The sequence below is a fragment of the Embiotoca jacksoni genome, unplaced genomic scaffold (genome assembly GCF_022577435.1).
Source record: "Embiotoca jacksoni isolate LCO1_2020_lvr unplaced genomic scaffold, fEmbJac1.0.p SCAF_1, whole genome shotgun sequence".
NCBI lineage: Eukaryota > Metazoa > Chordata > Actinopteri > Embiotocidae > Embiotoca > Embiotoca jacksoni.
In genome coordinates this window covers 24,355,722-24,370,738 of record NW_027185229.1, presented here as the reverse complement: position 1 = coordinate 24,370,738, position 15,017 = coordinate 24,355,722, and the positions used below count along the sequence as shown (strand labels likewise).

The window sequence follows — 15,017 nt, the reverse complement described above, 5'->3', positions numbered from 1 at the left end:
AATAAGCACAGGTCAGTGTTCTCCATTGTATTAGAGTAATCACAGTTTAATATTGGGTGGGACGCTAACTCCTCACGCATCAACATGCATGAATAAGTAAAATACATCACTATGCATTTAAACATGCTGTCAAAACATACTAAACATAAGTAAAAAAAAAAAATCATGAATTGGATTTCAACACCGTGCCGCCTGTTCATGCCCACCTCTCTGCACCAAACACACAGTATCTGCAATAAAAAGATTAAATTTGAAATCATTTAATCTTAAATCCAGTCCAATTTAATAAATGTGAATAGCACAAAGATGAGAATATTTGCATATCTATGAGGGGAGTTGCGGTTTAAAGATTAAAGTGATTATTCAGAATGCATCATAACTCAAAAGATTTAATTTTTTTTACTATGACTCAACTTTCTAACACCCACTGCCTTTTTACACAAAACTAATTCACATATATAGAACTGTAGCTGAAATTAATACTATAAATGAGCCATCACTTTACCAAACATGTTCCACCTGCATCTCTGCTCTGAAGGTTTACTTCCAAAGACAGCTATGGCTGCTTGGTCAAGTAATTATTGTATTTCTACAAGGTGTGCCAAGCTACAGAAAAATGTAATGATAGTAGTTGCAATCGATGAGCGAGGCTGAAGGAAACCAATAGAGGGATGTGAGCCAAGGCTTTTCCCAGCCTGCTGGCTTGCCTGCACCCATGTGGGTATAATGTTACAGGTAGCCTACACCGCACACACACACACACACACACAAAAGAGCCAGATTTCTTGTCATTTGCTGCTCAGAAGGTTGTGTGCTACACTCAATAAATGGTATCATGGTTTTCCAGCAGAGGTCCCAGGGAACCTGCTCTACCGGTCATCCAGGGAAGAAACCACTGGGTTCACAGGAATCACCCGAACACAGCTGAGCTCAAATGGACAGAGAAGGAGCATGAAGCATTCAGGTTACGTACAGTCAACACCTTTCTGCCTGCTTCCAGCCTCTGAGCTGCCAGTGGGGTGGAGCTGAAGATGAAAGAGGATCTTGGCTTACACAGGGCTGAACAAATTGGAGTTGAAATAGGTCAGAAGGAGGAGGTTGACTAAACAAATTGTCTGTTTTTTTAAAAAAAATTATTTTATTTTTTCAGGGAGTACATACGTTTTCAGAATTGTCAAGTTAATCAGATGGTGGGCCATTACAGGAGGAATTGTACGTGGGTCATGCTGGGACTTTTCAGACTTTTTTTTTTTCCCATTTCTCATTTCATTAGTTTCTCCCACACACACACACACACACACACACACACACACACACATACTCTCTCTCTGTCTCTCTGTCTCTCTCTCTCTCTCTGTCTCTCACTGTGATTGTCTGCTTCCCACTCTGTTCTCAGTCCTCTCCTGAGGCAGCCTGACGAAATTTAACATTTACATGCCACCAAACTGCAGACAATGCGCTTCGAAACAACATTGGTAGCGCTATAATTTGAAAGAATTTTCTCCTCGAGACACTGATTACTACACGAGGATATCAACACGCTTAATTTGCTTCCATAAAAAGATTGAACAGATGAAGCCACATCAGCCTCAACCAAAGTTTTCTTTTCTTAAGCTGTGTCTGAAAAAGTCTGAAATTTTTACTTCTTATGTACAGCAACAACAGGTGGATTTTCACTGACTCCCAAAATGACATATTTTTGCAATTTAAGCACCCTCTACAGCACCAAAATGTCCGAGCACATAAGTGTAGGATCATTTGATTGTTGGACTGGACCAACGACAACCTTACAAGGCCTTTGACGTCATGGTAACAATAATAAACACATGGTTAATGTTGTGAAAAGTGGGTTTGATTAGGATTAGCCACCAAAACTACTTTTAGGTGCAGGAAAGGTTCATGGTTTGGGTTAAAATAATTATGTTTTTATGTAACTAACGTTACATTACATAGGTGACGTAAACTATGTTACATATGTGATGTTCGTTAAATACGTTATACGTTATTATGTGTAAATGTAGATTTTTGGTGTCAAACGAGACACAAACAGCAGTTTTCTGGGGAAAAGTGTTACTGTGATCCATCCAATCACCGCCGACCTTAGCACTACATTGTCATTCTTTATTCCTCTTTATCACCTGACTGTCACAATGACTCTGACCACTAGAGGTCCCAATAAACATAAATATCTATTTTCTCCAAAGACAAAAGCCACTGGCAAAGGTCCTCCACTGTTGTCTGTCCTGTGCTCGTCTCTTGGTCTGGTTCCATGTGTAAACAGAAATATGGGCCAGTTTATACATCTTCAACGATCGACTAATATTGCCATTTTTGGTATGAGAACAGGCTGTCAGTACATGCTGGTGTTGCCTGCTGGTGGGTTCACATTACTTGGCTAGGCAACAGTTGGTGGCAGAGATGCTCCAACAAATAAGGGAATACATCAAAAGCGGCAGAGAAGAAGATTGCTAGCAAGAAGACCTCAATGCAAACAATACAGGGATCATAATACTAATTGTCTTAGTAAATGTTTTACAATACGGAATACTAACTCAAAGAAACAACATTGGCTTTTGGTGGGAAACACCGAATGTAAACATAACATTGATTTATCTTTTAGAAAACAAATTCCACGGGATCCCTTCAAACTCAGATGAGAGAAAGAAGAATAAGAGCAATTAAAACTGCAAGCAGTGATATGCGGGCCCTTGCACGCTGCACGTTGGGGATCCAGCGGGTCGGGGCCACCGGCTCCCCGACGTGTAGCATGCGAAGGACAGCATATTACCGCTTGCAGTTAAAAAAAAAAAAAAAAAATTATCGATCTTGTTCCTTGTTCTTCTTTAAAAAAAAAAAAAAGAAAAAAGAAAAAGGCTTTTTTTTTCAGCTTTAACATCTACAAATACTCATGAAAGTTGGTGCCTGACGCATGTGCAAAGTTTCGTGAGGTTTGGAGCATCGTTTGACCTTAAACATCAACTTCCTGTGTCACAGCGAGACATCAAATTTTGCCGCATTGCCATGGCAACGCCCTTTGACAAAGTCAAATGAAATCTCAATATATCATCAACCACATGTTTAGGTTATTGTCTTTAGGTTCATGTGATCAACCAGCTCGATGTAGCATGTGAAAGCATGAAAAGTGTCATTTCCAGTTGCCACCAGGGGGCGCTATGACTGAGCGAATGTTACAATACAGGTGTCTTCAGGGCCGGACTGTTATCATACATGTAATGTTTGGAGACGGTCAGTCTATGTACATAAGATTAACAGCAACTTGTAGTTTCATGGCGAAACGCTCAAAATGGCTGCCACGCCACGGTCACACCCATCGATGAAAACAAATTCTTTTAACAACTTTTAATCCCAAACATGCTAAGAGTGCACAAAAAAAAATTCAAGTCGGTCTGACAAAATCCCTAGGAGTTCGTTAAAGTACAACATGTGCGAATCGCCAAAAATGGCGACTAAATTCAAAATGGCAGACTTCCTGTTGAGTTGACATAATGGTGCAGTGTAACTTTTTTGTACGTCTAGGTGTGATACACATGCACCGATTTTCGTACATGTACGTAAATGTAGCCACCGGGGCATTTGTGTAGGGGGCACTCGCGAGCCATTTGGCCACGCCCACTCACAACTCCACTAAAATACGAAATTTTTCACCGGGAGAGATTTTTGTATGAACTTTCATGAGTTTTTGAATATGATAAAGCCTCCACAAATGCATTTAAAATTTCAGGAAAAAAAGAATAATAATTTTACGAATAACAATAGGGCTTTCGCACTATCGGTAAAAAGACATCTTTCAAGAAAAAGGTATTTAACATTAGTTGTGGGATTTGGCCTTGCGCCTCATTCCCCTTGAGGCTTGAAAGAAGAAGGAGGGAGGAGGAAGCAGTTCTTCAAGAGAACAACAGTGTTGTCAGCACTCCCAGAATCCTGCTGCCTCCCATAATTACTTAGATTTTGGGTGGCCCTCTCCATAGATCTTGGCAGTGATAAACCTGGACCAAAACTGAGTGTGAAACCACAGGACCGTCAGTGGGGCAGGTAGCATATGGAAGACAGATTGTGGTTCATCCACAGTCCACCAGAATAACACGTCCCTGGTTTCCTGTCTGAGACGGAACTCAACTGTTGTCTTATACTGTTTAGATTTGATGTAACTGATGTGGATCCACTAAAACACCATTTAGTTTAAATGTAATAAGCAAAACAGATTTTAAAAGAACTACATTTTTCACTCCATCATCTGTATTGTCCTTTTTAAGTTGACCATAAAAATATTTATATTGCACTAAAGCTGATTAAAAATTGCTTATTATTATTTCAATAAAATGTAAGGGCCAGACATTTTTTTTTATGGAAGCTAAATTTACTGTACTTGGTGTACTGTAGATTGACTTGCTGGAAGAAAAACAACCTTAATTTTGTTCTAAATTTGTTATTTCCTTTCCCTACCAATTGAGGTAATTTCCCATTTTATATATCTAGACAAACATAATGTTTACAATTTTAAATTATGTCCGTATTCCTGCATCCCTCATCGAGTGGATTAAATTTGAGCCCACTCTGCAGTGTTTCTGAGTGCCTCTGTGACTAACCAGGTGATTAAAGTTATTATGCGGACATACTGGGATGTCATCAGCTGCTCTAGGTGGGCACAGGGGGTTGCTTTAGTGGCTAAGACAAAAAAGGAGGAAGAAAAACATCAATAACACAGCTGACCTCAAGCAGAGAATGAGAAGAGATATGCAAATAGTAAAAAAAAGATGGTGCTGATGCATAACTCCGGGATGCATGCTTGATTATTGAAAGTTACATTCACATACCACATATAGTGAAGTGCAGTCAAAGGCTTTGTGGAAAATCAACAAAAACAACTCACCACGACTGATTACATCAATATTTGAGCCATGCTGTGTCTGCTATTGAAAAAAAAACTTAGTCAGCACCATTTTCCAAACAAAAATAAGTACCACATTTAATCACCAGTGCTTCACAAATTTGCTTCGAAATGTGTACCTGATGACACTGATTGTATAGACGTCATTGTATAAATGCAAAGAATGATTTGATAGTATCATTAATGAACAATATGACACACAAACACACACACACAACACAAAACACATAACTGCCTGAGCAAAACAAATGTATTTAAGGGCTGTGACGCATTATTCTCTCCATTATCAGCCTCCTTTGCTCTCTGTCTTTCCACTCAGTGAGATATGTATAGCGGCTAATTGATGTGTCTCTTGAACTGAGATGTAATAGAGCTTGATTACGTGGTCGGCCTTCTGATAATGTGAAATGGCTACAAATGCAGGCAACATTACCCCCTCAGTAGGCCCAAGCTTTTCAATTGCTTACCTGAATACATCAATAGGGTAATGAAGCGCAACAGGGAGGAATGTGCAATATGTTCTTGTGTAATATTATGGTCAGTGTTTGAAATATTGTCTTTATTGCAGTATTGTAAAACTGTACATTGCAATCTACAAGAAATTGTGATGTGAAACTTGGCAAGGAGGAGGACAGTACTTCAAAAAGATCCTTTTTGATCCGCGTTTCTTTTCTCATATAACCAGGCAGCAGCAGTCTGCTGTGTACTTAACTGAACAGGTGCAATGGATGACAAGGCAGACCCCATCTGCTAGAATAACCTCCATCATCACCACGCTCTTCTCTGACTGTGCCCTCTCCACAACCTGCAGAGCAGACCACATTGCAAGTGCATCGGGTCACGATTCCCTCTGAACTTACTGAGGGCTGGACACACCTGCAAGGGACTCAGCAGGGGTCTCTTTCCTGGTTTTTATGCAGTCAGAATAGCACACAGAACAGCAAAGGGAAGGCTGCTTTTTACCCACAATAAAACTCAGCTGGTCTGTATCTCTGAAACAGTCCAGGACCTGGGTAAACCTGGGTTTAATGAGCACAGCCATACCCACTCAAAATGAAACAAAAAGGTTTTTAGAAGTACTTGGCTCAGTTCTCATTGAAAGTCTCTAGAGATAATAACATTAGTCACACTAATTTAATTATGCCAGGTATGAATAATCAGATAAGAGGTTTCATAAGACAAAGCAATTTGGAGGGGGTCCATTTGAGTGACAGTTTTTTAGCATAACAGACTCAAGCCAAAAGATAAATATTTCTGTATTTTACATTATGAAACGATTTTAATGAGGTTTCTTGTGCAGTATACAGCAGATTCAATGTAGGTAAGAAACAAATGACTGTTAATAAAACTCTATGTACACATAATATAAATATACTGAGCATGTTGGGTCATTCTAACAAGTAGCCATTAAATTATACAGCATACTGTATATCCATCATAATACATGTATCAAAATATTAGGCAAGCCCTTTTATCGTTTGCATGCGTGTTATTATGTACATCAGAGTCAAGTTATATTGGACTTGAATATATTGTCACAACTTCTGAGAACAACATGCAAAATGTGAAACTTGCACTGCATTACAGTCATATTTTGGTTTAATGTTGAAAAATTTCATTTTTTGGTGCAGTACTATATGTGAGAAAAACATGATAGGTGATGGGAAGAGGGGACTGAAGCTGCATGAATGGAATCCAAATCTGTACAATAACCTTCAAGCTGTGACGATGGAGGCGAGAACCAGGTCTGACGAAAAATAAAAATAACGATGCACAGTAACAGATGATGCAGCCAAGTGACAGTCTGGTTTAAGAGTGGTGCTAGGAGCCACATATAAAATATACTAAACTATAAAAATAGGGCATGGCAGTCAATGAGCTCTTAGAGTGCCACAGCTTCCTTAAATAAATAAACATTTGTGCAATGATGAGTTATGGAAATGTATACTTGGTTTGCTCTGGTGAGAGCAATACACAATGAGTCACGTCATAATATGCAGGAGGTGATAATGTTTGGATGGTGCAGTATAGTGGAGCACTGGTGCCTACTGATAAAACTGAAGCCCAAGAATATCCTGGTAGCAAGGTTAAACCATGTACCGCCCGGTGAGACTGTGCAGCAGGAGTTCAACAAACATTAAAATTAATTCAGTTTGATGCAGCGGCCTGCTCAGCTATCAGATCTCTGTCTCATTGCAAAGATGCTCAACTGGACTGTGAGCCATCTGGGCAAAGCAGGAACAAGAAAGGGACATAACACTATATTGGGAGGGTTACCTTTAATTTTTGTTCATATGCCAAATATTAGTGGATCATGAAGGTGTAGTATGGCAAATATTTTTTTGACCAATAAAAGTCAATCCATGCCCTGACCCCATAAACCAGCAGTGGTCCACGCACCGAGCTACAGTTGGCTACTCTCTTGTCCCGTTTGCTTTCTCCTCACGACACTGACTCATACCAGGATGGATACTGGCAATTAACAGCAATCTGAGGTGGCACAGATGCCCAATTAGAGGCCTCTTTGCCTCGCCCTTTCACATTGTTCAACACTGAGGACCACTTAATTACCACCCAGCTCCTCATGTCCGTCAAAGCCTCGCTCAGGGCTCATGGCCCTGGTGCAGCTCAGAGTAGATGGCTGCAAGGCAACAGACGCACCTCCAGCTGTGCACATACATATTATAAATATGTCACATTGTCTCAAAAAAGGAGCCCCCTGAGGCAATGGCCCTAAACAAACAAGTTAATTAAAAGTGATTTAATTTAGAATTAGACAACACTAGAAATTATGTTGTTCCACTATATTTGCATCACTGACAGTAATTTTAACTATAATATTCTAATGTTGTCCTTAATTAGTGCAACACAGCGTTGTTAGGAACCAAACTTTCCACATGCAGACTGGCAATATTCTTGCAGAAATACCATGGCATTTATTCTGACGTCCTTATTGCGGCACAGCAGGAGCTTTAGACAGGAAAATAACTGCCTCCATTTTTGAGAGCAATCAAGTTAATGATGGTTTAATTGGGAACTCTGTGCCGAGAACACTTTGGCACAATAAAATATGTTTGCTCTCACCTTTCTTGAGGAGTATACTGGGCCTCCTTATCCAAATGATTCAAGGCTGCTCAATTCCCTTCAACACAAATAGAAAGTGTTTGTGTGCCAGGGTGAGATTGAAGGAGACGTTGTTGCTTCGGACAGATAAGTGTGGGCGCTGTGTGTTTGCCCCCTCTTCACAGACACACGTTCACTCACATCAACAGTGCACCTGGCTGGTTGAGGATAATGTTGTGATGGATTTGAGGTGGTGGCACATGACAGAGGATCCAGGACAGCCCGTTTTAATGGCACACACTGTGGTTTGAGGCTGCTGTAAATCCTGCCGACATGGTGCTGTCTATAACACAATAGCGGGAGGGCAGGCTGGGTAACAAGAGGTGAAGAGACCCAATTAAGTCATAGATCTTTTCTGGAGTGCTCCAACTATGTACAATTTTGCAACTAAATCTATTGGATTTGGAGATAAACTAACCCCTCAACAAATCCCTCTCAGTACTTAACAATTCATTTCTTTTGAGTACAAAGTATCTTGTTGATACCTGCACTAATGTAAGTGCAGCCTGAGACTGATGGCTTACAAAACTAGCATAATGACTCAGTGACTACAGTCATAGAGCTGTGCTCTGTATAACCATCAACTGCATTACCCTGCCCTGAGGCATCGTTAGCATCTGTTCCAGACCTGTTTGTAACAGAGAGAAACTGGAATTCTTAAAATAAAATTGGGCAGGTGTGCGAAGGGTGTATTCTCCTCTGATGAGCCTGAATCATGCATGCACCTTCAAGTTTCTCTTCACAGTATACCCATTTGATGTATAATGATGAAGCAACACATTTTTTTTCATAGCTATTGCTGAGCTAGATGACAGCCTTGTAAACAAACAGACAAAATCCCTCTGAACGCGATACTGCTTCATCTAATATGACACATTTTGTCTCCTCCCACTCAGGGATGGACTCGGCCCAGTTAATCTGTGCAGGACAGAATATATCTGCTAACCATGATAATCATGGTAACCAGTAGTCATGATGCTGACATTTGCTGCCTTGATGCGACGCTATTACAAATTCTGCATATAAAAACCTCACTTATTATAATATAACACTAGCAAAACAACTTTACGTCATATAATATTTTGTTGACAATGAATCACATATCTTTGTGTGTTGTGCTTATTACAATGAGTCAAAAATATTTATCCATCCATCCATTATCTATACGCACTTCCTCCTGTGGAGCTTCGGCTGGACCTCCGAATTTTGCCCAGTTTTTGTTTAAAGACTTAACTTCCTTTGGAACAAATGAAAATCTGGATTTGTTTTTGGTAAATAAAGGAGGACAATATTGCCACCCAGATGGTAACTGTTTAAATTAAGAGGCAAATGGGGGCCTCTCGTTGTTATTTAGTTTTTATACGTATAAGTTAGCTTCCTTTGCTTGGAAAAGAAACATCATGATGTTTTATTTGTTTAGAATTGTTTGAAATTTAGGCAGCTACTATGGTTCCCTTTTCTTAACAATGGTACATGTAACCCTGCTTGGGCTGGGCATATCATTAGTGCATAACACAATAATAGAATAAATCAATCAATCAATGTACTGCTGTAGAATACAAGTAAAATATTGCAAACATGTTTATGTGTGAAAGTGATACTATGGATAGACCTGAGGCCCTTGATGGTTGAGAACTTGGAGGCCTGTGCTGTACATGGCCAGCTGGTATTACACACATTCTTGTGCTCCTTGTCTCCGTCCATCTGCTCCTGCCCTCGTATTTCCAGCCAAACACTCCCCCTCCCTGCTGGGAGACTACTGTCCGCGTAGGAAACATTAAAAGCTGCACTATCTCCATTTTGATCATGTACAGATGTCCAAAGTCATTAGAGCAGATAGAGGTTCTCAGTGATCAAATAATTATATGCACAATTGAAAATCTCCTTTACGAGCCAGGAAAAAGTCAGAGTTGAGATAAAAAGGCTGAAAGGCTTATGGTTTTATTGGTCTAAAAATAGAGCCTTTTTAGCATTCAACTTTTTTGACGACATCTTTACTGGGGTCATCATATTGTAACCTTGACTAAGAAAATTTTGAGGGTATTAAAGTGGAAGAATCTAATTGCAACTACAATACGTTCTCCTTTAAGTACTTGACTAAGGATCAAACTGATGAACAAGTCAAAGTCTATCTCTGTGCTCTTTATGCCGAGTTAATGGGCTGTAAAATACAAAAATGGAAATTTTCATGTTTATTGCTGCAGCATACAACAGGAGGGCATGCTGAAAGTAAATATGGGTGGAACAGACAGACAACCTAGTGCTGGCAAAATAGGTGTAACCCAGGCCATGAAAAGGAGTAGAAGCCAAACAGAACAAAGTGTTCAGGTGAACTAAGATACATGTGGAACCAAATTTTCAGTTTGAACAGCCTCAATCTCAAAATCTTCAGTGGTTGGAAATGCAATGTTGTAAAGACGAGTGTTGGGACCAGTGAAGCATGAAACTAAATTCTCTGATGCATAACTTTCTTTAAAAGGAGAGGACTCACCATGAGGTTCTGGTCCTGGAGAAGCTCTTGTCAACTCTAAAGAGAAACAAAGTGACAACAGATTAAACTGAATTCCATTTCTTTGCTGGTGAACAATTTTCATTATTGGAATAAAGTAAGAATTATGCTGATTTCTTTTGATTTTGACTGACAAGACATTTCTTCATTTTATATACACTGAATGAAAGCGGCTTTGATTTTTTTTTTTTTAACATAAAACCTTGTGAATTTCCTACTCACGCTCACTCTCGCTTACACACACACACACACACACACACACACACACACACACACACACACACACACACACATGCGTAAGGAGAGGCTCAGGTAAACAATTTGACTGGTTAAGAGATAAAAGTGCAACAAAAGCCCAAAAGTTATTAATGTGCAAATGTCGACCCTCAACTTCAGAAAATCCTTCCTGAACATCATTGGATCAGCCGACAGTGGCAAGGAAGTAATCAGAAGCTCTGCTGCTGACCATGGTAGCTCTGGCAGAGCGGCAGCACTACTACTGATGCAACTGGATCAAAATTCTCAAATGTAAATGTGATCATTGTTCTTTAACTTAGTTGATTTTTTTTTTTGGCCAGTGCTAAATAATCTGTAAACACAATTTTGACAAATAATTTTTAGGTCAATACTAGATAGAGTAAACGGTTATCAATTTTACAACTCAATTTTGCTCTCCACCAACACCTGAGGGAAACATGTGGCTCTGGAGCTGCTAAATGGCCCACTATGTTCACTGACTAAGCTTATTTTTTTTTTGTCTATTTGCTCACTTACTGATTCACCAGAAGTGCATAGCAAGTTTATCAGAGCTGTCTGCTGTGGCAGGAAACAACACTAATGAGAGTGATGACACCCAACCAAAGCAGTGACCCAGGAGCTGCTGAAACCCTCCATGTAGCTTAGAGGAAGGCCGAGTTGTGTGATCATTTTCAGTGTCACAACTGGCGGGCACTTTTACAACAGGTGCGATAATTTGATACATTGCTAATACGAAAATTTTGGCGAGTGCAGTTTGAATGTTTTTGGCAGACATACACCAAAATGTGCCTCTACGAAGACAGATGAAGATGATTCACATCGCTTCTGTCCACCGCTCCCTTTTCTTCCTTTATCTACTCCGCTGCCTGCCAGCTACTTGCTAAGTACATTCAGAGAGAGATTGTCTCAGAATTGGGAAGGTGAGCATGGCAGAGGCAGGCAGCAAGCAGTCTAGTCTAGTCGAGTCTAGTTGAGTCTAGACCAGTGCCAAAATGCAGCAGAATTTATCAAAAGAATCAAATATCATAAGTTTTTTTTTTGTTTTTTTTAAGTAAATTGCATGAATAAAACATATAAAGATGATTTTTAGCAGCCAGGAAGAGGAAAAAAAAAGGGAATATTAGATAAAAGGCAGCCAGCAAAAAAACAAAGTGGTGCAACGGATTCTCTCTGCTGGTGCATTTCATTTCCCCAACAAGTCAGGTTTTTTCGTGAATGGCGCTCTTATCCATTTCGCCCTGCATACAAATGACGCTGGCCAGATTCTCCCACCTTAATCAATCTTTGAAACGGCACCAAAGTGGACAATAGCTGTCAATCAATATGCAACTAATCACCGTTTATCCCTTCCTTCCCAAAGGTAAGTCAGTCAAATAATTACCATGCCCTTCTCTGCTGACACACTCGGGCGCTCACTCCAGTCATGGGTAAAGGAACAAAATGAAAATACCATCAAGGCAATCGAAGCCATTCTTCTGAAAGTCTCATTTATGTGGTCAAAAAGAAGAACTGCAATCAGGTTTATATACAGTGTGCCATAGCAATTATTATTATTATTATTTTTTTTTTTAAACAGCTCTCTTATTTCCAAGATTTCTCACAAAGTAGAATCTAAGCAAGGACCATTTATTTACATTTTGCATGTCCAGCTTATCAAGTACTACCGAATGAATGTACTGGTTTCCCGCTAGAGGTACAGACGTCACTATCTGTTGACATTGACAGAGAGACAGTGTATTGATTATTCATTTTGCATACCATGCCCAATCTCATGAGCAACCTTTCAAAATGATGAATGAGATTCCCGGTAAGGTAAAAATCCACTTAAGATATAAGGGGAATCTAAGGCAAGGGATGCATCCAAACACAACATTGCACATGTCCTTGGATTTACTATCACCTCAATAAGATATTCATAAAAAGATGTTTTAAAAAAATAAAATAATAATAATTTACTTTTGAATAGGGTTTAAATGTATAAGAAAAGAGATTGACACTGTTTGATCACACCACTTCTTAACAAGTGTTTGCCTCTGCCAACAAGTCAAGTTTCATTTTACATCCATGTCTGTCCAAAACCATAAAATATGGGTGGAAACTTTAAAGGAATTTGTCTGATAAAACACACAGTTGTAGCCATGATAGTACGCAATGCTTCAAATATGGATGTCGCAACAGAGGAGCTACAAAATCTAAAATGTAGATGCTTCACGCACATCTTCAGCTCAACAGCACGGAAGATTTATACAATCACCAAGGTGGACAAGCAAGATCAGTGTCACCAATTTAGTATCCAACCAAATGTGAAATATGGTCACAATCTGCCCTTCTGTTCCTGACCTCTGGTGTTGAATAATGCCCCCAATTTTTTTTTTTTTTTTTTTTTTTTTTTGCAGAACATTATTATGTTCACAGTGAGGATGACCTTTGACCTTTTGGTTATAAAATGTCATCACCTTATAATTTTACCCTATCAGACATTTGTGTGGAATATAATTAGCATAACTCTTGAGTTATGGCCACAAACGTGTTTTATGAGGTCATGGTGACCTTTGGTTAAAATAATTCAAATTTGTGACCAGTGAGGCAAAATACCTTTAAAGTCATACACACATGGCAGCCAATGGTAGAGAGAGTATTCTGATCCTTTACTCCAGTAAAGCCACAATATTTAAATATAAAAATACTTCAGGTTCCTGCATAGATAATGTTACTTAAGTGAGAGAACATAAATATCAACTTATAGAATTGCAAAATGTACTCAAAGTATAAAAATTTTAAACTAGCCCTTGTAACTGATATTAATATATTACTGATTATTAATTTATGCCAATAATCACAATAAGTAACTAGTACTGTAACTTAAATAAATGTAATTTGGTACAATGTTGTATTTCACTCTGAAATGTGTTATAGAATTTGAAAGCAGCATGATATGATACAGAACCATAGTAAAAAGTACTTCAAATTTCTACTGAAGTTTCATAAATTGTTTCAACTCCTTTTCTCTTGAAAAATAACTACCGTTGGAATGAACACTATAGACTGTGGCTGAGATCAGTTGATAGCGCAAGAACGTGCCTACAAATACAATTTCTAAGTCTCAGACTCAAAGTCTAAAATGTGGATTTCGTGTTCAGGTAGTGTTTTAAGTGCAGTGGGTCAATATTCAATAGCATGCCCGCACCACTGGGTGGCAGAATAGAGCTAAGTGGTAAAAACGGGGCTGTTCTCTGTGTATGTGTGCATGTCTCTGTCTTGGCACTGATATCCCTCTGTTTCTCCCAGCTCACTAGTCTGTTACTATCTCTAGCTCTGTATCTTTGCTATTTCAGTACTTGTTTGTGTTGACAAAATACTGGATAAAACTGAGAGGATGGGATGATGTAAGAAATTGAAATGGTATCAGCGCAGAGTGTCTGGAATCAAACGTGATTCCTTTAACGTCTTGCAGTGCACACATTCTTCGCACTTGGTTCTGTCAGTGAATATTGCTCACCTTTGTGCCTGACTCGAAACTTTATTTGACGTGCAAACACATTCTGGGAGCTGCTGATGAGGGCGCTGCTCTTTTGCTTTGTTTTTGTTGCCCGGTGTTGAGAATGGAAATACTAGTTTGCCAGTCAGCGATACGGCTGGTGATTATCAACCTGCTGACACAGGCAACACACTGTTTTAGTGTTAACAATCCGGAGTGAGAAACAGGCCGTCACATAAACACCTCTGTCCCTTGTAGAAACACATGACCCCCACTCGAGGACGGACACAGAGGCAAAACATAAAGTAGGCTTCGTTAGAATAACTATTTAAATGCTTTTTACCAATGAGCTCTTACTGTGTCTATTTCAAGTGTTTTTAAGACTTTAAGTGTAATAATTCAAGCAACACTTGAAAAACGGTTAAACATCTTTAGAGCCAGCTTCCAGTGTTAAACGGACATGTTGTGACAAGAGGCCTTATTATATCACATTTTATAAAAATCATTGGATTTTTAAATGAAAATGAATTAACCCAGTTCTCCTAACTACAACCAACTAAGTTTATTTCTGCCAAGTAGAATAATAATTGATTTTTTTTCAAATTATAATCACAAACCTACAAACATGGATTTCACTGACAGTTGTGAAACTAAAATTTACACTGAAACCACATGCTCTGTTTACTATGAGCAAACAGCTGATAGAAAATTGGTTCATTCAGACAGAAAGCTCTAGAATT

At 39.1% G+C, this 15,017-nt stretch overlaps 1 protein-coding gene across 9 annotated transcripts in view; it reads right to left on the bottom strand.

The window, feature by feature from the left end:
* Positions 1 to 15,017, bottom strand: part of rap1gapb (RAP1 GTPase activating protein b) — a 92,259-nt gene that overhangs the window by 38,423 nt on the left and 38,819 nt on the right. For all 9 annotated transcript variants that reach the window (XM_069149288.1, XM_069149172.1, XM_069149205.1 and 6 more), the window contains exon 2: positions 10,524 to 10,559. Coding sequence is in view for 8 of the 9 variants with exons in the window: in XM_069149172.1 (XP_069005273.1) it covers positions 10,524 to 10,559 (36 nt within the window). In the remaining variant the exon portion in view is untranslated. The remainder of the gene's footprint in view (positions 1 to 10,523; positions 10,560 to 15,017) is intronic.